General features: G+C 44.9%; 1 protein-coding gene across 1 annotated transcript; it reads right to left on the bottom strand.

Moving 5' to 3' along the window:
• Positions 1 to 233: 233 nt before the first annotated feature.
• LOC119404680 (sodium channel modifier 1) lies at positions 234 to 23,521 on the bottom strand. Its single transcript, XM_037671289.2, has 7 exons — positions 23,378 to 23,521; positions 23,112 to 23,182; positions 22,939 to 23,027; positions 20,116 to 20,228; positions 16,380 to 16,503; positions 14,494 to 14,791; positions 234 to 515 (listed from the first exon to the last, which is right to left on the bottom strand). The coding sequence occupies exons 1-7, from the start codon at positions 23,426 to 23,428 to the stop codon at positions 398 to 400; spliced, it is 864 nt and encodes a 287-aa protein (XP_037527217.1). The 5' UTR covers positions 23,429 to 23,521; the 3' UTR covers positions 234 to 397.
• Between the last annotated feature and the right edge of the window lie 626 nt (positions 23,522 to 24,147).

The raw sequence follows: 24,147 nt of genomic DNA, 5'->3' as shown, positions 1-24,147 counted from the left end.
GTGTTGTTATCCCTTCTGTACATGTAAAACCGAAAATTCCAATAGTTATTACTCAAATAGCATATATCATTCAATTTGCAGTCAATATTCCTAGCACTTACAACATCTTAGTTAAATCTAGATTTCAAAAATCAATTCAGTGTAGGTACTTTTTGGCTCTGCGAAACGAAAATTATGAGCACTACATATCTATGAAGTAGCTGCCATGAGCACAAGATATACATCTGCGGACGCACTTGTGTAAAATCATGTATTTATTACAAAAGCAGCAGATGTTTTAAGTATAAGCAGCGCTTAATGGGACAAGGTGTGCGAGTTGCCCTCGTTTTCTCTGCCCCACTTAATACTGCTCACGATCACCCTATCAGATATCAACACGCTCAAACTTCAGCAGACGTCATGATATGGAAGCCCCACTTTCATCAACAAAAGGTGGAGGCTCCTCTTCGTCACTGTCAAACTCGACATTCTCGTCTTTGACCCATTTGCCATCTTTGTCCAGCTTCCAGCCAGACCTGTGAACAAATAAACATAGAAGCAGCTCAAGATACCGCCGTCCCAATCTCTTCTATGCACTTACACATGCGGCTGCCTGCTAATCAGTCCAGAATACACTAGGTAAAGCCCATACTCTTGTCAATTCGTGAGCTTCCCACTCAAGTTTTCCATTGTGCTCATAAAATAGCTGTTTCAGAACATTCTGCCTTTGAAAGCATTTGCCCACATTATTGTCTTGCAATTACAACCATGAAGGAAGATTACATCCATGAAGGCTGTACTGCATATACTTTTATTACAGCTGTGTTTCCCCAATCTACTACTACCAGGCAGCACAGAACTACCCTAATAGCAATAATGAGTGACAAAGATCTGACCCAACAGAAGCATAGTCTTCTTGAGTGAAAATCATACGAAGCCAAGTCATGGTGAAACCGTTTAAAGCATAGTGAAAACAAATTTATTTTTTTAAGAAACACTGTTTTTCTTACTTTTCTTGGCTACACTGCCTGTATAATACACACAATGACAGAGAAAGTGTGTGTGTGTGTGTGTGTGTGCGCGTGCGTGCGTGTGCGTGTGTGTGTGTGTGTGTGTGTGTGTGTGTGTGTGTGTGTGTGTGTGTGTGTGTGTGTGTGTGTGTGTGTGTGTGTTGCCTTTAATGGCACTACGGTGCTCCGAGGAGTTCTACAACACGTTCGGAAACACACAATGGAGTTGTTTACCATAAGCCATCTCTTCAAGAACATATTATTTCAGGCTATGAACAAAGGCTGTAACATGTCATGTTACTACATGCTTGTGCACAAGACTGAAGTATACTGAAGCACCGTCAACTGTGGTTTCCATTTCAGGAAGCCAAATGTGCCTGCTGAACAAAGCAGTAATGCAGATTCTATTAACTTTTGTGAAAAGCCTATCACATTCAGTTGCAGCTGCAGATGTTCTCCTTTATAAGGTTCCTCAAAGCTCAAAGATGCTACTGTACGCTGTCACATTGCTTGTAGAATGCATCCTTGGGAGTGCAGCTACAATACAAGTAGACAGGCGAAAATTCAACCTGCTTCTTCTTATTTGACAGCATTTATTCAGATAATAATTTCTGTGCTTTTATGTGCAAGAACCACAGTATGATTATGAGGCATGCTGTAGTGGGGGGCTTTAGACTAATTTTGACCACCTAAGGTTGCTTAATAAGTGTTTATCCAGAGTGTAATTAAACCATAAAAGAGGGAGGTTTTTGCAAACAGCTGACTACAGAGTATCTAAATATAACTTTGTGAGCATAAAAAAGATATCATAAACTCATGTTATGTATTTCAATCATTACACTTATTGTAAGCACAACAAGCCGGGCTGGTTCTTTGAAAACACTGTAAATGTTTGATGTTATGACTCTTCATAGACAGAAAATGACAGTTTAGCAATTTGAATTGAGCCCCCATTCAATACATAGACCTCAAATTTGACTGCATAGCTCACCTAACATTTTGAAGGTTTCCTTAAAATATAAATGCTGTGAAGGACCTTGTAGGTATATGTAGTTTTCATGGAAGCAAATAAAGTATAAGCCACTGAGAAATGGACAAAAAAGAACTAGCCGCCCCATAGGAGTCAAATGCACAACTTTTGCATTAAAGGAGTACTGACACGATTTTGAAGTGCAGCAAAACGGACGTTTTTGGTTTCCTTGGCATGTAGTGTTAACGCTCTCCCCACACCGCACCCGGGAAACACGTGCGTATAAATATTTAAGTTTGATTTTAAAGTTTTCATCTCCCAGCATCTGCAAGGCAGCTTCACCGCATGGAGAGCCCTATGACGTTTCAAGTCAGCTCACTTGGTTTGCGAAATCTGGGTTCTGCATGCAGCCTAAATCACAGAAATCGCTGTCGGAGGCACTGGACGACAGTTCACTCATCATGAACTACGTTCAACTGACAGCAAAGGACAGCAGGTGCATATTTCGTGGGTTGCAGTCTGCCCGTGACGTCACGGGCCAACTTGACACGTCACTATGAAGCCGCCCTCTCGAAACCGAAACTGCTGGTTGAAAGAAGCGGTATTAAAAATATATGCAATGCATCCCCAGGCACCACGACACTCTTTTTAGGGTTCTCGACACCCGTGCTTTCATTTAGAGCAACAACCCAAAAAATTTTAAAATTCATGTCAGTACTCCTTTAAGCATATGGTGTACTTTCAGTGGTGGTACAATGGCTGCCGCTCCCTTGTCCACTGTGTTGAGTGTTTGTGTATGTGTACAAGATTCAAGCCTGGCAGAGCCAGCCAGCACCAGTTGAGGCCATGGTAGTGGATACAAAACGTGCTTCTTGCCTGGTGATGTCATGTAATATATAGAACTTTGGGATGAAGCAGATCACCAATAAACCCTCATATGCTTCCTGAAGGCATCAAATCTTCCAAAGTTAAGAACCTCGCAATGTAATAAACAGGAAGGAAATTTGTAATTGAGAGGTCTGATTGCTGTTAGCCACAGCCAAACGAAACCAATAGCTAATGAAGCCAAGGAATGCATAGGGGTAATTAATTGTAGTTCAAAGCGAAGTGATGCTAAAGGAAAATTGTTGTATTCAGCATGTGCGTTATCATCTAGATAGCCCATGCGCATGCGCATGGCACGCGCAGATGCAGGTGCACGCGCCTTATCATGTCAGCTAACATCTGGGTATATTAACCATCACGGACTAAGAATAAACAGAGTTGTTTGAGGTACTGGGTCGGTGTAGTTACTTCGTGATCCTGCGGCTCTCCGACGTAGTTCGGCAGGGCATGGCGGCGGATACCACAGTTGGCGACGAGTGGTGAAGTGACCGAAAGTTGAAGCAATGAGCCTGCACCAACCGCCCGAGTTCCTGCCGACGCCCGGGAAGCCTACCCTTCCGTGGACGCAGTGGCACCGCCTTTTCAAGAATTATCTCCTGGCATCGGGGAGCGACGTCCACTCATCTGCTCGCCGTAAAGCTTTGCTGTTGCACTGCTTGGGGGTGGAAGGCCAGCGATTGTACTACGCATTACCGCATACAGCGGGAAAAGAAGAAAGCGGCCCGAGCGACGAGTACGATGCAGCGGTGGCTACGTTGGACGCCTACTTTACTGCTAAAACGAACATCGTCGTGGAACGGCACCGGTTCGGACAGCGCACCCAACTGCCTGGGGAGACCGCAGCAGCATTCGTCACGGCACTGCACGAGTTGGCATTGTCCTGCAACTTCGGGGAGCAAACTGACGACTTCATTCGTGACCAGCTTGTAGCAAAAACGAGCAACCATGTTCTTCGGGAACGCCTACTTCTGGAAGGAACTTCGCTTACGCTTGAACGTGCGTTGACTATCTCGAACAACATTGAAGAAGCCACGAAATACTCACTTGAGCTACAGTCATCAGCCGCGAGCATCCAAAAGGTGGATAAACATCAGATGCCAGCCCGTACAGAAGCACGAATGCCGTCTTCGCAGCACAAAGCGTGTTTTCGTTGCGGGTCTTCTCGGCATCTCGCAGATTCCAAAACATGCAAGGCGCGGGATAAAACATGCAGTAAATGCGGCAAACGGGGACATTTCCAGCGTGTATGTCGGAGCGGCATGCCAGACGAGCGGGCACTTGCTGTCCGAGAGGTCGATACCTGCAATATATCCGAAGACCTCAACGTGTTGCTTCTCGCCCGGCAGAAAAAAGCAGCAATACATGTGGACACCCTCGTGCAGGACGTGCCCGTACGTCTCCTCGTAGACACAGGCTCTGCTGTCTCGATTCTGTCGGCCGTCACGTATTCGAGGTTGAAATGCCCTCCGGTGCAGCCGACCTCAGCGGCACTGTACGATTTTTCTCGCCGCAGAATAAGCACTGAGGGGTGTCTTACGGCGCCAGTCTTCTTCCAAGGTCGGCACGCCGAGATACTTTTCTACGTCGTCAAAGGCGGTACGGACATCCTCGGCATCGACGCTATCGAAGCCCTGCGGCTGCACATCAATGGTATGTCACTTCAATGCACTAACATTACGCAAGCGCCACAAGGCCTTGATCCTGAACTTTTCTTCGAATTTTCAACCTTGTTCGATGGAAAGTTAGGGCTAGCAGCAAATTTCATTCACAAGGTCAAGATAAGACAAGGGGTCACGCCTGTCGCTGCTAAGTTACGCCGTTTGCCATTTTCAGTGCGAGACGCGGTGCGTGAAGAGCTGCAGCGCCTTGAGCAGAATGATGTGATAGAAAAGGTGGATGCCTCAGAATGGGTATCACCAATCGTAGTAGTGGCAAAGAAAAATGGCAAGATAAGAATTTGTGTCGACCTACGCGAACCGAACAAAGCGGTTGTCATTGACAAATTTCCGTTGCCTCACACGGAAGAACTGCTGCACAAACTTCACGGTGCAAAGTATTTTTCCAAGATTGATTTAGCAGCCGCATACCACCAAGTCCTGCTGAGTCCTGAAAGTAGAGAATTGACTACCTTCATAACCGATAGTGGATTGTACCGATTCAAACGCGTCTGCTTTGGCCTTGCATCGGCACCGTCTGCTTTTCAGAAAATGATGGTCACTATCCTGCAGAAATGCAAAAATACTTTGTGCTACATAGATGACGTGATTGTGTTTGGTAGCACGCCTGAGGAGCATTTCAAGAACCTGAAGCAAGTGTTGCACTTGATTGCAAAGTCGGGATTGAAGCTGAATGACAAATGCATTTTCAATGTTCAAGAAATAGAATTCCTTGGGCACATGATAAGTCACCAGGGTATACGGCCGCTACAAAGCAACATTGACGCCATCAAGGCTGCACCAGCACCAACGGATATCAGTACCCTGCGCTCATTTTTAGGAATGGTTGGCTATTACGCAAAGTTTGTACCTGACTATGCAGTGCTTGTTGAGCCTCTTCGTGAGCTCTTACGTAAGAATTCCACGTTCACTTGGAATCCTGCCAGACAAGCTTGTTTCGAGCAGCTGAAAAGTACCTTGTCCACAAGATGTTTACAGCTTTTTGACCCTGTGGGTGACATTATCGTTACCACAGACGCCTCATCCATAGGGCTAGGAGCAGTGTTGCAACAGACAAGAAATGATGAGCTAGTAACGATTTCATTTGCTTCTCGCAGGCTTACTCCACAGGAACAGAAGTACTCCGTTGGGGAACTGGAAGCCCTTGCATGCTTGTGGGCATGCGAACACTGGAGAGTCTACCTTTGGGGCCGTCCATTCACTCTGCGCACCGACCACCAGGCTCTGACTACACTCCTAAGTACAAAGGGAGTAGGTCGCCGTCCGTTCCGAATAGCAAGGTTGCATGCAAGACTACTGGCATACAACTTCACAATTGAATTCCAAAAGGGTGACAAGAATACGGTTGCTGACGCTCTTTCAAGGATGCCTCTCCCAGTTCAAGTGGAGGAGGAAGAGACTGGGGAGACCGTTTGTGTGGTCTCACCATGCGTTACCCATGGGGAGTTTGTTGCTGAAACAATGCAAGACCAGCTGCTGCAACAGGTCATGAAGTGGGTGACTTCGACATGGCCTGCAGTGAAGACGTTGCCTGCCGATGCAGTTCCATTCTACAGGGTGCGGACTGAGCTCTCAGTCGTTGGAGACCTCCTACTTCGTGGAGGCAAGTTCGTCGCACCTTCATCTCTCGTAGGACGGCTACTTGACGCAGCCCACGAGTCTCACCCAGGAATAACAAGGACAAAACAGCGACTACGTGAGCAATACTGGTGGCCTGCTATGTGCAAACAAGTAGAACAGTTGATTGCATCTTGTGGTGTATGCCAATCAGTTGACAAGTCTGCAAAACCAGTGACACCACCATTGCAGCCAGTTGCATTCCCGTCGGCACCATGGCAGAAGCTAGGAATTGATATTGTGGGTCCTTTTGCGAACGTGTCTGCAGATTGTCGTTTCGCGATTACGGCCATTGATTACTTCAGCAAGTGGCCAGAGGTTTGCTTCGCTGCGAGGGTGACTGCTACAACAGTTATTTCCTTCCTACGAAGTATTTTTAGCAGGGAAGGATACCCAGACGAGATTGTGAGTGACCATGGTCCTCAGTTTACAACCTGCGAGTTCGACAGTTTTCTCAAGGAACGCAGCATCACCCATACGTATTCGGCAGTCTACCACCCGCAAGCGAACGGCCAAGTGGAAAGATTTAACCGGGTGCTCAAAGAGTATGTTCAGGTCTGCACGCGTGAACGTCGGTCTCTCAAGGAAGCCATCACCGAATATCTAGGAGTTTACCGTTTCACGCCGCATGCCACTACAGGAGTGAAGCCTTCCGTTCTCCTGCACGGCCGCCATCCCAGAACTAAACTGGATCTAGTAGGAGCGCCAGGTAAACAGTTTTTTCAAGACCCACATGCAGCAATGGAGGCCGTCCGCAGCAGGGTAAAGCAAAAGCAACAAGCAAGTAAGACCTACACCGACCGTCGACGAGCTGCAAAGCAGTCTCCGTTAACAACAGGTCAACCGGTACGAATCAGGCTGCCAGATCATGTGCCTAAGGGTGCTGTGAGTTACTCAAGCCCGTTCACAATCATTGACCAATGTGGCCAAGACACTTACAAACTAAGTGATGGTCGCACCTGGAATCGGAATCGGCTAGTACCCTGCCCTCGGCCTGCTACTCCTGTAGAATCTTCCTGTTGTGACTCGCCAAACGATTCCGATGATGCACCCCAGCCGTCAAACCTGGGAGCCTCAGTTTCAAGGGACCTTCCAGAACTGAGGCGGTCGACGAGGCTAAGAAGACCACCGTCGTGGTTAAAAGACTATGAACGACATTGAGTGCTATGTAGTGTCTACTTATTGTTACTCTTTCTAAGTGATTGTTCAAGTTTTTGAGGGGAGGGAGAATGTTGTATTCAGCATGTGCGTTATCATCTAGATAGCCCATGCGCATGCGCATGGCACGCGCAGATGCAGGTGCACGCGCCTTATCATGTCAGCTAACATCTGGGTATATTAACCATCACGGACTAAGAATAAACAGAGTTGTTTGAGGTACTGGGTCGGTGTAGTTACTTCGTGATCCTGCGGCTCTCCGACGTAGTTCGGCAGGGCATGGCGGCGGATACCACAGCATCTGCAAGGCAGCTTCACCGCATGGAGAGCCCTATGACGTTTCAAGTCAGCTCACTTGGTTTGCGAAATCTGGGTTCTGCATGCAGCCTAAATCACAGAAATCGCTGTCGGAGGCACTGGACGACAGTTCACTCATCATGAACCACGTTCGACTGACAGCAAAGGACAGCAGGTGCATATTTCGTGGGTTGCAGTCTGCCCGTGACGTCACGGGCCAACTTGACACGTCACTATAGGCCTCCCAAGCTCGGCCAGGGGGCGCTGCGGCGCACGCGTTTCGCCGCCTTTTTAGCGAAAACCGGTCGCTCCCCTCTCCGCGCCTGCCTTTTGACTGCGCTGTCTCCGCACGTTCAGGCACTCTGCACGCGCTGTTCTCTGCTCGCCGTGCACGTGCAGCTTCACGTGTCGCTTGCTCTGAAGGTTTAGAAAGATCCCAGAGATGGAAAAAAACGTTTTAACGGTGGGAATCTTACCAGAGGAGGACGGTTGATCGACCACCTTTTCGGGACCGAGCAGGTCGTCAAGGGCGATGCTGTTTGTGCGAGCGCTACGTGCGTGCAGATGCTGAACGGGCACATTTCTTTGACATGAGTAGGGAGGTGACTGCGCGAGTTCTGTAATTATGTTACCGGTAAAACGCACATTCGTTGCGGCAGTCGTGTATACTCGGAGCTGTCAGCAACCAACCAGCACGCTTTCGAGTGCGTTTTCTATTGACAACTTTTCAATTGCTTAGATGCCAAGTTTGTCGTGCGGCTTTAAATTTATTATGAGCTCAGTGTGAAGAGCATAAATTTACATCTGCCCTGTTGAGTCACTGGCTGCATCGCAATGCGCAGTGTTCAGTTTCGTGGGAGTTTCACTTTTGCCGAGGTTTGCATCGAATGATAACAACGTCGGATCGCAAGTTTAATGTCGCCTTGGATTTTTTTAGAGCTCCCTTTGACAGCATAATGATATACGCAAAAAATAAATAAATATTTCATGCCCACTTCGACGATGCATGTTTCTTGCAGAGGCGTGTTTCATTTCGAATAATATCGACGCCTCATCACGCACCGTGTTCGCTTATTCGAATGTCGCTTTGGTTGTTTCGACAGCTCGCTTGGTCAGCATCATATTATACAGGGGCGTAGCCAGGGGGGGGGGGGTCAAACCCTCCCCGAAAATTTTCAGTTTTGCTTGCGTATATGTACACGCACACATACAAACGCACGCACAAACATACATAAAGTATGGTTGGACCTCCCCCCCCCCCCCGAAAAAATTTCTGGCTACGCCCCTGATACTATACAATACCCACTGGGATCGCGCACGTGTATGATTATGCCGAGATTTGTGCCCAATAATAAGCGCATCTGAATTCGCGAAGCCATCGAAAATTTAATTGCCACCTTGGTTCTTTTTTCAGCTCGTTTCCAAAGCGGCATGCAAGGCTTTTTATTACGTGCCGAACGCATGACATTAATACGAGACACGCCGTGGTGGATTAATTCGGATTAATTTCGGCCACCTGGGTTTCTTTAACGTGTACGTAAATCTAAGTACGCCGGTGTTAGTGCATTTCGCTCCCATCGAAATGCAGCTGCTGTATGCGTGAATCGAACCCATGACCACGATTTTAGCAGCGCAACACTTCAGCCTTCTAAGCAATCACGGCGTGTCGCATGCAAGGCCAATATAAACGCTCAGTGCAAACATACAGCTTAATTCTGTTTACAGGGAGCCGCAACGGGAAATGTACCGCAATCAGCTGAATTAAACACTTAGTACTCACGGTACGTTATTTAAACTGTGGTGTAATAAGCTCAAATGCTCCGCTGCTGTAACATTACAAATGGTTGACTCGGAAAGCCAGCGCGCAATCTCGAAATGTACAGCGGCTGTCTATTTGTTGTAACTTCGGTTCACAAACGCACTTCCCTTTCAAATGAGCACGATCATCGCGTTTCTCCCCGTTAATAGTTCGTAATACTGTGTACGACAAAAACTGCTTCAAGGTGACAAGACCGCGAAAGCATCGCGGCGAACTGCCATAATCCACTCTTGACGCCTCTGCTCCTCGGACTGCTTGCATTGGAAACGGTAGAACATGACAGGAAGTTTTCGGCTCTTCGACATTTTTAAACTTTTGTGACAGACAATGCAGCAGGACTGCGTGCCTGCTTTCGAGTACGACGAAGGAACGGCACCCATAGCGTGAAAAATGCGAGATAAAAGCCCCGGGGAGCACGTTCTCCGCGCGCGCGATGGGAAAACCAAGCAAGAGCGACCCGTCCCAGCTACCGGAGTTTTCCCCTCTCTCCGCTGGGGCGGCGGACGGCGCTGCGCAAACTTGAGCGTTGGAGGCCTATGAAGCCGCCCTCTCGAAACCGAAACTGCTGGTTGAAAGAAGCGGTATTAAAAATATATGCAATGCATCCCCAGGCACCACGACACTCTTTTTAGGGTTCTCGACACCCGTGCTTTCATTTAGAGCAACAACCCGAAAAATTTTAAAATTCATGTCAGTACTCCTTTAAGCATATGGTGTACTTTCAGTGGTGGTACAATGGCTGCCGCTCCCTTGTCCACTGTGTTGAGTGTTTGTGTATGTGTACAAGATTTAAGCCTGGCAGAGCCAGCCAGCACCAGTTGAGGCCATGGTAGTGGATACAAAACGTGCTTCTTGCCTGGTGATGTCATGTAATATATAGAACTTTGGGATGAAGCAGATCACCAATAAACCCTCATATGCTTCCTGAAGGCATCAAATCTTCCAAAGTTAAGAACCTCGCAATGTAATAAACAGGAAGGAAATTTGTAATTGAGAGGTCTGATTGCTGTTAGCCACAGCCAAACGAAACCAATAGCTAATGAAGCCAAGGAATGCATAGGGGTAATTAATTGTAGTTCAAAGCGAAGTGATGCTAAAGGAAAATGAAAATGGAAGACAAAACAAGTTGCTGCTCTTGGAGCCAGGACCACATATCCACATTACACATGTGTTGCCCTACCAGTTGGTGCTAGGACAGTAGCTGTTCCCCCTGCCCCTTTCCTGTGTAATTAGATAAGCATGTGCACAAGATCTGACTCTGAGAGTGTTACCTAGTGCCACCTGCGTCCTATCTTGTACTTATATCGATTTACGCTGCACACATCTGCCACAGTAATGAGTGGTGCTGGCTGATAAGCTGCTGGTAATAAGCTGGTGCAGTGATTATTGACAGACAGAGCGAGTGTGCTTGTCAATGGAAGAATCATTACTTATGTAAGAAAACATGAAGACTTCAGTAATGATGGGTTTCAGATATAGCACATCTAAAGTTACATTTATGGAATTAGACAGAACATATAGGTTTGATGTTTACAAAAGGGGGATATTCTTGCCAAATACTTGAAGTTGCATGAGGTTACACACAGAAGTTCATTTAAAGGGGTGGTGCCATCAAATTTCGAGGCTATAACAAGCCTGTTGAGGGTTTCCTCTGTATGCAAAGACATTCCACACGAAGGGTCGGACACAGCAAACGTTTAGAATATATTTTAATTCACTTCCAAAGTGTACCTAAATGCTCATTCTCCCGATCGAAACCCATCGCTAGCGCGCCAACAGTGACGTAGATCTGTAGGATGGGCAACGAAAGTTGTAGTGACATCACACCAAATCTGCTGTAGTAACGTGAGTGACCTCCGGACCTCCGCCACTTCCGCAACGTACGTACCGGCTGTAATGAACTAGAATACATTCTAGTTCACTGTAGTAGCGGCAAAGCATCGGTTGCTACATCACTCCCCGAGTTTCAATCGCTTCCTGGCTATGTGCGTCACGTAGTGATGCAAAACTATCGATAGTGTAAACAAACTATCGATAGTGCTACTATCGACAAACTATCGATAGTGCAGTCGGTAGTACCATCGTAATATTACTAGCGATGTTACTGCTACGCGTGTTTGTTGCTTTGTTTTGACTTATTCGGGTTTCACCCACAAGGACTGTTAGCAACGTTTGCCGCAGACCGCGCCCTAGTGTTTGAGAAGCTTCCCAATTGTTTGAGATCATTCTGCTAAGATTACGCGCCGGACGCGAATAGTCAAGTTTATTCAAGAGCTTATGCGAGCGCCAGCGATATAACGCTGGAAGGTTTGATGACTGATGTATAAAGGACGACACGTTCCACCGATGATCAGATTACTCAACAGCTGACGACTGCTCCCGCCGCGATCAGTGCGCAGCACGTATCGCTTGTATCATGAGCTTTGATTTTCTGGGCACAAGTTCGCCCAAATAAAGAACTCCGTATTTCCCAGTCTTGCTGCAGCATTCTTCACCGTCACAACCACGTGACGATACTATCGATAGTGGTGTGAATAATGATGTGGTTGCTGGGCGGCCATATTGCGAAGATATTTGCGATAGTCTACTACCAGCTTCGCGTAATTTATGAGCAATTTTTGGCAGAGAAATGAATTATTTCCGCAGTGAAAATGGTGGAATATATCCATCAATAAATTCGTATCCAAAATCAACCAGTTACACCTTACAATTAACTTCTTGATAATTTTTTGTTTGAAATCATAAAATGCAATATCAACTTGAAGCCGCGCAGTCCCGCCACATGTGAAGGCTTCCTTTCCACTACAGCTGAACAGTTTGACTTTATAATCATGTATCAGCAAAGCACTCTGTTGAAGAACTCAATCATGTCAACTTTCTTGCCCTTCAGCCGGCTCCTCCGGCTCCCCTATGTACCACGAGAGCGGGGAACCAAGTTTACTCTGCAGTGAGTCCGCGCTGTTGATTTTATACTATCCATAGTACCATCGAATGTTTTACTATTGATAGCGCTATCGATAGTATTTTTTACTATCGATAGTTCGATAGTGACTCAGCTATCGATAGTACCGATAGTACCATCGATAGTTCTTCATCACTAGCGTCACGGCCTTGTGTGGTCACGTGATCACGCCTCCTACACTTCTACGTCACTGTCCAACCTTGGCGCCCAGAAACCGAAACCGAAAGTTGTCCAAATCAAAAGGCGATATTAAGTTATTTAGCGAGAATACATGAATCTTGGTTCGTGCATCATGCTTCCTGGAGCTATAGGAAACGCTTACAGCAAAGAATGCGCAAGACACAAATTTGGTGGCACCACCCCTTTAATATTCTCTTTGAGTTTGCATTTCGGGAGTGCTTGACTCTTGTGTCCCCATGATGATGCTTTCAATGCATGGCTTTTGCATCACCTGCAATCTGGCCACCTCTGATTACATGAGCCGCACAGGAGGCCAGTAAGGTAGCACAGAAGTACCATGATAAACGGAACGTGTGTTCTTGTGCTGGCACCACCTGATACCACAATTACTCGGGCACAAGAGGAGCTTCTGCCTTTTTCAACTTGCCCTATTCTTCTTCTTCGTGTTTTTGAGCCGTGACAGATACTGTGGAATCAACAGTTCTGCTGCTGTTGTCTGATCCGGTCGTCCTGCGTCTTCCAGAGTGGTGGAGGTGCTGGGTCAAGATCCCAATGTGCTCCTGCGTTTGTGTCCTACCTGGAGCTACGATACAGTTGCCACTTGTACCCTGGCACCCCTACAGCTATGCAGCCAACGGACCCTGGCTTAATACGCTGAAACCTTGAAACAGTTTCTTGAAGTTTTGTCAGCGTTTAGGCTAGAGCATCATCAAATCATTCGCACCACAAATTAAGTGACACACCGTGTACCAAGGCCGCTAAAGACAATTATATCTATACCCTCCTTCTCACCACTGCCTTGCCTCCTCAACTCATGAGACACGCCGACACCACTGGCGATTGCAGCGCTCTCATGAGCACAGTCAACAGATTGAGCTTCGCCCAGTTATGGCCTCCAATATTGCGCGCCGACAGGTTGCCTGCAATCTCGGAGGCCATGGCCCAGTGCACCCGGCAGCACGCCGTCTGGCAACAGAGACAAAACTTGCGGAGTGGTTGATACCTGCTCAGACAGGTGCCGCCACACTACCAGCCTATCTTATTTTATTTTCCTGTACGGCGACAACCAGCAAAAGCATGCGGACAAACAAAAAGAATTCGAGAACAATCACCGATAAGCGTAAACTCGGGCAATGTGGTTGTGTCTTGAGGGGTGAAGTCACAGCCGCAGACACGTGGATCGTGGCGCTGACCGGATAGCGAGAGCGCGACGCTCATTGCAGCGACGAGCTGAAGCTATTGCGCTCACCAGATGCCTCACAAACATTACACGATGTCGCAGCTTTACAAGTCACCAACTGCTAGATATGTGGTACACAACACAGCTAGGGCAATTCATTATGTCCAAGAAAAGAAACCTCGAGATAAACACTGTCGCTCAGCTCATGTCAACACGGAGCACATTGTAACACAGGCAGATGACGCTCGCATCCCACAGGAGGTTCAGTGATGTGAACTGGGCATATCCAATCAGAGCGATCGCTGGGTGCTACGTGTATTGGAACAATTCTCCATGTAAAACGCGCGAGAAGTTGAAAACTCGTTCGGCTGAGCCACTGCGATCTGTAGCGATTCACATGTTTAAAGCCTTGTAATAAATTACACAGTTGACCCAGAGAGATTAAATCGGTCTTCAAATGATTCTTAGCACTTGCTTTACTGGCTCAATGTGTTTATACAAAATTGCTAAAACCGTTTCAGGGTCCCTTTAACGCTACAATGCTGATGCCACCAGTTGCCCTCCCTTCGTCCACTGTCACAAGCCCTCAACACGAACCACCTTTTTTTAAACACATGTGTAAATCTATGTATACAGGCACTTTTTGCAGTTTACTGTCAATGAAATGCAGATGGCATGGCTGGAAATTGAACCAATTTTCAGCAGAAAAATGACACAGCTACTGATCAGTGCAGTAATAGACAAAGACGGTTGTACTCACATTCGCAAGTTGAGAAAGTACTGAGCTTTCGCCTTCTCCTTAGCCTCTTCCTCAGTAAGATCTTTCTTGATGCCTTTGGATACAGCCTTCCTTGGTCGTGCTATGCTTTCACCATCGTCGCACTTTTGACTACTGCCATCCAGTCGCAGATTTGTAGAAGATGGTGTCGTACTGCTGCGCTTGCTTTGTTCGACGACAGCAGTGAAGCTGTTCTTTAGCTGGGTTTTCTTTATGTATGCCTTGACTAGAGGGTTCTCTGTATTCTGCAGTACGGCTGGTGTTTTTGCCTCACCCGTTCCTAAGAGTCAAAAAACAATGTGCAAAATCAATTACTGTCATTGCAAGTGTTTTTGCCCATGTTTATTATGCAAGTTTTGCTGAAAGACATCTATGTGGAACTTTAATTTGTGCTGGGTGTGTCACACTGTCACAACAAACGTCCAAGTGAATAAAGGGAGCCTAAAGTAGGAGATGAAAAGTGCGGCCAAGGACGACAAAGGGTTAGTCGGAGCAACAAAATTAAGAAATTTGCAGGCATAAAATAAAACCAGCTCATGCAGAATAGCGTGAGTTGGAGATCATTGGGAGAAGTCTTCGCCCTGCACTCGACATAAGATAGGCTGATGATGATGATAGCGATGATAAAAGTGAAAGTGAAATCAACTTCCATTAATACAGTAGTCTCTCAAAATTCCACATCCTTTATTTTGTGCTAAGAGGTTGATTATAAGAGGAGAAAAGAAATATTAGCTAAGTTACGCTTTCGAATTTTGCATGAAAGACCAGCATATTTTTTGGCCCTTGATTCAAAAGCAACATTCCTGAAACATACTGTCTAAAGTCCTTGGCTCCTTTAGAGCAAAATGTAGCCTACTTTTAAAAACAGCAAAAATGTTGCGATACCTGTAAATATAATACGATGTTCTGCAAGACCTGAAGTTACGCATGTCACCCGGATAAAGCCATACACACAATGAGAGGACACCTGACTCGACCAGCGGGCTTTGTCTGCGCAAGAAGTGTAACGGCGCCTCTGGAGCGAGACAGAGGAGCGTTCTCAATAAGTGCTTCCTGACTTGAAACGATATAATTGTTGGGGTTTTACGTCCCAAAACCACTATATGATTATGAGGGACGTAGTGGAGGGCTCCAGAAATTTTGACCATCCGGTGTTCTTTAACGTGCATCTAAAGTTAAGCACACGAGCCTCTAGCATTTCACCTCTATCGAGATGTGGCCGCCGCGACCGGGATTCGATCCCGCGACCTTTGGGTCAGCACTCAAGCATATAGCGAAACCTGAGCAGAGATCATAAAAATCCACGACGTCAAGGAGAGGTGGGTTGGAGACTTGGAGGTGGGACCTCTGAGCCTTCACCCCAGCTCCACCTAACCCTTTACTGAGTGAGCAAAGCGAAAGATGACGACGGCACAAGGTGGATGTACCCTGCTTTCGCTTGCATACATAGCCTCCTCTCCTCCTTGCACACTGAGAGTGGGGATGAGCGGGCAGAGCATTCATAAAACTAGTGCTAAGGAAAGCAATTGTTTGCCCTGATGAAGGCAAGTCCCCTTGTCGAAATGTTTGTTCCAGAAACATTCCTTCTTTCATGATTTCTCATCACTTCAACTTGCCATCTACCCCTGAACTTCTGTCTTATCTGGGCAGTGAGACACATTGTAGTGGAGGGCCAAAGATTAGTTTTGCCTTCTCAGGTTATGAATCTACATGAATTGTACATTGAAATCTTGTACGCAAGCATTGCTGTATGCAACCCCCATCAGAATGTAGCTGCTTCATCTCGGCGTCAAATCCATGGCATCACGAAAATCACCACGGTACTGCAGCTGTAAGATATACCATAAGTGGAAAAAATTTGCACTTACCGCTGACACCTGTGCCCTCCTGATCACCTCCTTTCTTTTTACAACAGCTGCTATAAGGTGCTGACTTCATAAGCTTTAGGCGTGGTGCCTTCTTTGTTGCCTTCACTGGTGCAGAGCCTAGAAGCTGAGAGCATAGTGGCACAAAAAGGAATAAGGGTCCCATCCAGTATAAAACAAAAGTAAATGTAATTGAACATTGTGCACAATGTGAAAGTGCACGCATATTGTAGGATCTTGCACAAGTAACAGATCATGTATAAATTTCGCAGTAACAGTCAACGATGGATTTTTTTTTGGACACCTGATTTTCCAAACACACTTGGTAACCCAAACACGTTCGTATTCCTGCCACGTACCCCACAAAACAAATGTATAAAGGCATCTAAATCTTAGGACACTAAAACATTTCATCGTCTAGATTTTTGAACTTCCTTCTATGGCTGTACTTTTAAAGAGGAATTATTTGAAGCTACTACCATCACTTTGATTACATTGCAGTTTTGAACCAGCACTGTTGTTCAGTGAGTGACTTGCAGTCACAGTGGTTACCAAGTATCAGCCTTCACTGCAATAAAGAGGTGTTAAACAGTCAAGCATATTAAGAATCGAAAGGAGACAGTTTCACGGGATGTGGTATGTGCTTCTTTATTATACTAGCACAACCCCGCCATCTTGTGTCACAGAACAAGCACTAAGATGTGTAACAAGTGTACTGGCAAGCATTCAGAGCTATTCTGGACCTGCACTAAAATGGCATATGTTCATATTTTTGGTCTACCTGATATTTCCGGTGATCTTGTAGTCCTTAAGAGTCCAAAAAATTGGACACTGACTGCGTGCTATTGAGCCTTTCATGATGAGAAGTCGAAGTTTGTGTGCTTCATCATAGTCTTAGTGTTATACCCATGTCACACGGATGTTTGAAAGGCCTGCCAACCGATAGTCTATTGACAGAATGGTCAAGCATGAGCTGCTACATGAGACTTTTCAAAGGCCGCTGAATGGATAGTCAATGAGTCAATGGAGCAAGCCACAACTCCATTGAAACTTCGATAGCCATTGAGCAACGGCAGCGGAAACAGTGCGAACGTGCCCTCTCATTCACAGTGTGCTCGTACTCACAATTAGGAACAAAGCAATTTGACTGGTATGCTTTAAAAGCAGCATATGTGAGCATTGTGAATTATTTAATAAAGTATTTTTGCCGCTTGAAATCTGCGAACTGCACATACTCTCGACAACAGCAACCTGCTTGTCTTCATCGTGCCGTCTTGCCATGATCGCTCGCCACAGTTTCGCTGCTTAACAACTTAAAATCTAAATATGCATTCATAGCTACAAATAAACAATTTATTGAAATGATCAAACAAAAACAACAGACATATTCGTGCTCTCAATTGAATTTATATTATTTAACTTTAAGTGACATGAATAGGAAAATAAAGATTCGCAGCACCACACAATTTTTGTAAGAAACGCCTGAACCACTCAACGGCCATTCAAGACTGCCATGTAGCAGCGTGTCAACTCTATGGAGTCGATAGAATTGAGGCGTTTCGACGGCCATCGACTGATTGGCCTTTCAAAAGTGCCTGTGTGACACAGGTATTAAATATTCGTTCAGCGAACTGGGAGTACGGGAACAGACAAGAGACGAAAGAAGAACCACACAACACGAGCGCTCACTAACAACTGGTTTATTTACACCTTAGAGGGACACATTTACACATAAAAGTGAGCATGTGAAGCGTGTACTCAAGGAATGTCTATGGATTATCTATATAGTTTAAGTTCACATGCTACTCGATGTGAGAGCACACTTCTGAGCAGGTTCAGCCGGATCGTATTTTGCACATCAGGAGTACGTAAAAACAAAAGTTATCTGAAAAAGCATTCTTAGAATTTAAAAGTAACCACGAGAACTTCTTTTCGACGTACACCGATGCCACAACCAATTACACGTTAAGATCTAGGAACTTTGTTAAAGCGAAAACACGAACAAACTATGGAAACCAATTATTACAATGGCAAATTCCTAATCTCATGAGCATGCGCCATTTGATATTATGGGACATTCTCTAACTCTCAACATTTAGAAAAAAATCAAAACGGTACTTTCTCGGAAAATAATTTCTTTTGCTCGAGTGCTACATAATGTTATTTTCTTTCATCTATTTGTTGCTGTGCTATAAAAAAATATCTGGCTCCAATTATTCTAAGCCCGTGTATCTATACATTTTCATTTCTGTTTGTACTTATTCAGATCATTGCACTTTATTATGCTGTACAGAACTAGTTCATTTGTAATTGTGACATTTATGTACATGCACATATATATGTGTATATGCCTGTGAGTGTTTTATTATCTTTTTTTTCTGCAGTGTGCTGTACTCGTGGTGCCAGGAGCCTAGTCAGGCATGTATAAACACACCTTTTGTTCCGGCACCATGACAATTCATGTCTCATGTATTATCAGAACTGTAAATAAACTTCAAACTTCAAACTATATTGGTGCCGACTGCATCAACACGTAGTGGCACTCGCCATAATTACTGCGGGCGGAAACGATAGAGAAGAGCGCAGGCCTTTGATTGGATAAATATAATGTTAGAAGTGATGGAGACAATGCATCAAAAATGAGATTATTATCGGTTTTACTTTTGTGTGCTTTCCCACTGAACACCAAATAGACACCATTGCAAAAAAAAGAAAAAGACAACTACAAAACACAACAGAGGCACTGGCTGTTATTTTGCCTCAGGCTTTTTGCTTGCACGGGCCGGTTGTCCATATGAAAGGCTTCTCTCACTTCCTTCTCTTGTGTAAGTTCGTGAGCTGCCTCATTTCGCACATGTGGTAGGGTACCTCACTTCCAGTTCAGGCAATCTTAGTTTGCTGTATTTTTTATACTAGCACAAACAGATAGTCTCGTAAAAAATAAAACTAAAAAGAAAACTTGAAAACACAGTAGGGGCGCTGCCTGCTTTTCAGCCTGCAGCCTTCAAGCATAGAAAAATGCGCACAAGGTTTGTCGTAACGGGAAAGTTTTTTTTCTTGCCTGTGTCTTCTCCTGAGCAGCCTCTTGTTGCACTCGTGAATTTTACGGCATTCAAAGGGCGAAAGTCTTTTACCTCGAGGCATTGTTATTGGTCTTATCTCTATTCTATGAGTGTGGCAGGTGCGGCGTCATGTTGTTTGTTACTGTAGTAACAGGGTGATTGCTGCGCTAAATGGAACAGCCAGTGACGTGCAAGCTTACCCTACATAGGCTCATTCCAATGGCGGCGCTTTGCACTGTCAGTGGCTAGTGAGATGTGGTCATGTGACCCCGCAAAAATCGAGTTGAAGGTAGACATTTTAATTTTTTCCTTGTATTTTGAATTTTCTAGGCTGAATAACTTCGGACTGCATGCCCTTATCCCTGCCATTTTTGCAGCATTATTCTTTCCATCCTTCAGTCTACGCAACCTGCTAGTAAAAAATGGGGGGCTTGAATAGTGTTGGAGGGCCCCTTTAGCACAGCAGTAACGCACTTCTGCAACTGTAATCAGAAAAATCAATAATTCTGAGTCAATTATGCTTCAAATGATACAAGTATACATTTGACAGCAGGCCAGTTTGTCCACCTCTGTTCATTCAGAGTGAACTTTCAATCGACAGAGTAACTTGGGGCCTGGAGTCATTAATTTCCACTAATGAAACCTTGCACCATTTGTGCTATTGCAGCACCACTTACTTTGGTACGATCAAAGCTAGTTGCTACTGTTCCAGAGGCTGTGTTCGCTTCCTGTAGCCTTTTTTGCAGTTCACGCTCCTTCCATTTTGTATGTGACAAGTGCCGGGTCAAATCTGAAAAAAAAAAGAATGAAGATAATGTCGCTTGGCAGCACATTGACGTACATGCTGTTCCACACTTAGGGGAAAACTCGGAGCGCTTTGCAACGTGTTCGGAGTTTTCCCCTAAGTGTGAAACAGCCTGTACATCCAAATGTTTGTCCCTCATGGGTAAATATACTTAGTCCATGTAGTTTCACAACAAAAAAACATTCTTCACTTGCAACAAAAGTGAATGGCGCCTGATAATTTCCTGGTGAACCAAGGCTGGGCCATTATGACGATTACTCCGTATTGTATTCCTTTCTGAACATCCATTGGTCATGGCCTGCTGAGTGTGGTGGTAATTTTGATGAAGCACTGCTCGTACCATCCATGATGCATAGTAAGGAAATGAATGGGAATAGAATCATTAGATCGTCACAGTCCTGGTTCCTTAAAGGGACACTAACATGAAACATTAAAGCAGTTTAGAAGATCAATTATTCTTTAAGAACTATATTGTCATTAAATTTGTGATCTTAGGTTAATTAGAATTAGAATTAATCAGAAGTAATTAGTAGAAATTAGAGGAAATGAAATAAAACTTTTATGTTGAAACTTTGCACTGTAAGTTCAGCACATGAACATAAGTGCGACATTGTGAGCTTCAAAGTATCTTTGTGTACTTTGGCCACATTGGTTCAATGAAATTTACTGAAACCAGGTGTGTTAAGCCTTCGTGTTCCTTGGAATACAATATAAACATTTATCGATAAACGGTTATGTAGGCCCTAAAAGACATCATCAAAATCAATGATGCCATGGCGAGCTAGTGTGGGAACTTCAGGCCAGAGTTTGTAACGGTGTTTTCTCGCTTACCAAGCGTTTCCTCATCGCGGTAAGAGTGGTGTTTTCGATACTGTGAGATGCAATTTACTAACACGAGAAAAATATTTTTTCTTTTAGTGTCTCTGTAAGATCTTTCTTGAAGGTGGTGATTGAATTGGTTTCCTATGAGTCGCACAATATCAACCAAATAAATAATTCAATTCTTATCCCAGTCACAAAAAAAAATGGTACAAGTCAACCACTTGAAGAAATAGCAAATGTGCTCACTTCAGTTGTGAGCTCTCCTTTAGCAGCAGACAACAGGGTGCAATAGCGGCTTCCAACCTTCACAGCCAAGGTATGAAATAATGTTTAGATTTAAAGTTAGTCACACGAAAGTATGATTCTCCGAATAAAGTTAAACAATTCTACAAAATAAATGCAAAACTGTGATCTGAACAAAATGAGTGCATCTCAAACTAACCATCCTTTCTGACAGAAAGAAAAAAAAAGCTAGGCAAACTTATTAATTTGATTCCTCCAGCTCTGAACTCATCTACTGTGACAGCAAGAGGCATTCACTGCACATAATGCTATATTCTTAAGAAACAAGTTCGTTGGGACACACACGATATTGTCCTCATCTGCTACAGCACTGCACGTGATTGCCTGCATAATACATGCAGTGACAGCACAATTCTTGGAGACCACTTGTGCACAAAGGCTGGCATGGATTTCGAAGCTACAAGCATGCTCAACAACTAGCATTGCTCAATGTCATCCCACCACCCCAAGCCGAGGCCAGCACTTGAGATCAAAAGTTCCTGCAAAAAATGGCCTAAATGGTCCATCGTATCACGCACTGCTCTCTTAGATACAGAAAACCAATTTAGATGCCTTGACATCAGACATGTAATAGTTTGGCCTCTTCTTTTACAGGCCCAAATGATGTCCCTGTAAATCAAGACATCTTCATAACTCCCAAGGCTAGGTGATAGGATGGTGGTTATTGCATCCAGCTCCCAATTTCATGCAGATGCAGGTACACGATCTCGAATTCCCATGTGCGATAAGGAGCAAATCTTTCTTTTTCATATGGCTTAGGTGATGCTGAGGAGATGGTCTGATGATGACACCATGACAATGACTTCATAGTGATAACATAACTGAAGGGATGGACCAACTAACACAGAAAACAGATTTTTTTACCTCTGAAATGCTGCCCGAGTGAAACAAAACATGGGTTGGGCATATATTTAGCATGCTCTGAATTGGTTTCATGAGCGTGATGTCTGTTCTACAGAACATGACGGGCATTACAAGATATTTGTCTAGACATGAAGAGAAAGCTCTCTGATATGAAGCAAAACTGCTGGCTGGCCTAGTTGGAACGAATTCATTGTGATACTTGCGCGAAAATCTCTGATATGTTATGACTGCGTTAGACCGTTAGCATGTCGCACGTGGACACAACACTGGAAATGAAGTTGCCCTCCTTTTATGCTAGATTTACTTATTTCTTAAATCTACTCTGATTTACTGACGTTGATGACATTCTAAGTGTCTCATTGTTCACATGATCATAATCTATACTTGCTGTTCTTACATTCACGAGGAATCAACAGTGAGACCGAATGGTTGTAATTTGGTAGGTCAACTACTGGAATAGCGAAAAAGTAACTGCGGGAAAATAATTTCATTCCTCCTTCCCCCTGCATCTTTGAACTTTATTTCGTTTTTCGTTATCTACGGCTTCGAGATAAGTAGTTTTAGGAACACAGGTACCGAGTCCGGCGATTTTCGCGAAATTTGTTAATCCGGGAAATGATGGATCGAGAAGGCCGCGTCAATTAGCACGACGTTGGGCCATTCGCCCGGCATCCAAGAGCAACATGGGTTGAAGAAAATACCTTACTTATCAAGTGTCGTTTGCCCTTTCTGTGCATGGCAAGCATTTCAATGGTGTCGAGGACGGGTCGGTGTGGACACAGGGTACATGCGTATCTGAAATGGGAAGGAGGTTATCAGACTCAACACACGACACATGACGCGCTTCACCAACGTGATATGGAAAATGTCAGCACTTACTTTCCATTCTTGAGTAGAAGTGCTTCGTCTTCCGGGATATGGCTCACAAGAATTTCGCTAACTCGTCGTTTCTAAACAAGGTAAAGAAAGACAGGTAGCGGTGATCACGAGCTTGAAAGCTAATGCTCATGCAACTAGCTTCGCAGCGCGATTGCAACTCTGCACCGATACGCTTGAGTATAACAACGAGAACGAAATTATCAGTGATATGATACATGTAACGTAATACTAGTAAAAAGTAGTGCGATAAATTAAAGAACGTTCACCTGCAAGTCTTGCAACAGCGCTGTGTCGGTGCCTTCTCGTTTAAACGCCATTTTTGTTTACAAAGTACGCAGCATGGATTGCCTACGGATTGGCTCATGGTGACTGCATGATAATGTTGTTGGCAACCAAGCCTTCCATGCAGTAACACTTGCCGCCAAACTTGGTTTCGGTCGGCAAACCTTTGTCTGACAAGCAAAACAAGATCGCAGAGGGTGTGCTCATAAAGAAAACGCACCAACAAAAGATGAGACACTGCCATAGACACAGCGAAACGTTTGCTTCTGTTTTTCTATGAACGTACTGTAGCACACCAAGCAGCAAGATCAAAAACTAGGCGACTTTCTGTTTCGGTTTAAAGCCCGCGCAGTTTAAATTTTAGGGTAAGAACTGATTATTTTTCAGCGTAAGAGGACGCAAGGACAAAGCCACACAGTCAGTATTTTGTGAACTGGCCTCACTGGGTCTGCGCATGCTCAGATGTGGCCTGAGATCAAATCTGAGCAAACCTGAGATTACGTGTTATCTGTAGATATCGCCCGTGCAGTCACTAGCGCGACGCTCCGGCGTTCTAGACAAGCGAGTTTACCTCTGTACTTCAAATATATCCATAACCAAGCTTAATCGTGGCACTATGAATATTCGCCCCTCAGCTAAGCACGAGGTGTTGCAGGAAAACCAACATACGATAAGCGCGGTCTACGTACTTCTCATTGCAGTTTTGCGCAGTCACTATGACAGTTGCGGATCAGGGTTTAATAATATCTGGTGT

The sequence above is a fragment of the Rhipicephalus sanguineus genome, chromosome 9 (assembly GCF_013339695.2).
Source record: "Rhipicephalus sanguineus isolate Rsan-2018 chromosome 9, BIME_Rsan_1.4, whole genome shotgun sequence".
Classification (NCBI taxonomy): Eukaryota; Metazoa; Arthropoda; class Arachnida; order Ixodida; family Ixodidae; genus Rhipicephalus; species Rhipicephalus sanguineus.
Note: the sequence above shows the minus strand (reverse complement) of the source record. Positions and strands in the feature narration are given on the sequence as shown.

Bases quoted from the DNA above. Each gene is read 5' to 3' on its own strand.
- LOC119404680 (XM_037671289.2), bottom strand. From the start codon at position 23,428: ATGGCGTTTAAACGAGAAGGCACCGACACAGCGCTGTTGCAAGACTTG. The intron at 16,504-20,115 runs GTAAGTGGTGCT...CTATGCTCTCAG, and splicing joins CTAGCTTTGATCGTACCAAA to CTTCTAGGCTCTGCACCAGT. The intron at 14,792-16,379 runs GTAAGTGCAAAT...TTTGACTCTTAG, and splicing joins GGAGGGCACAGGTGTCAGCG to GAACGGGTGAGGCAAAAACA.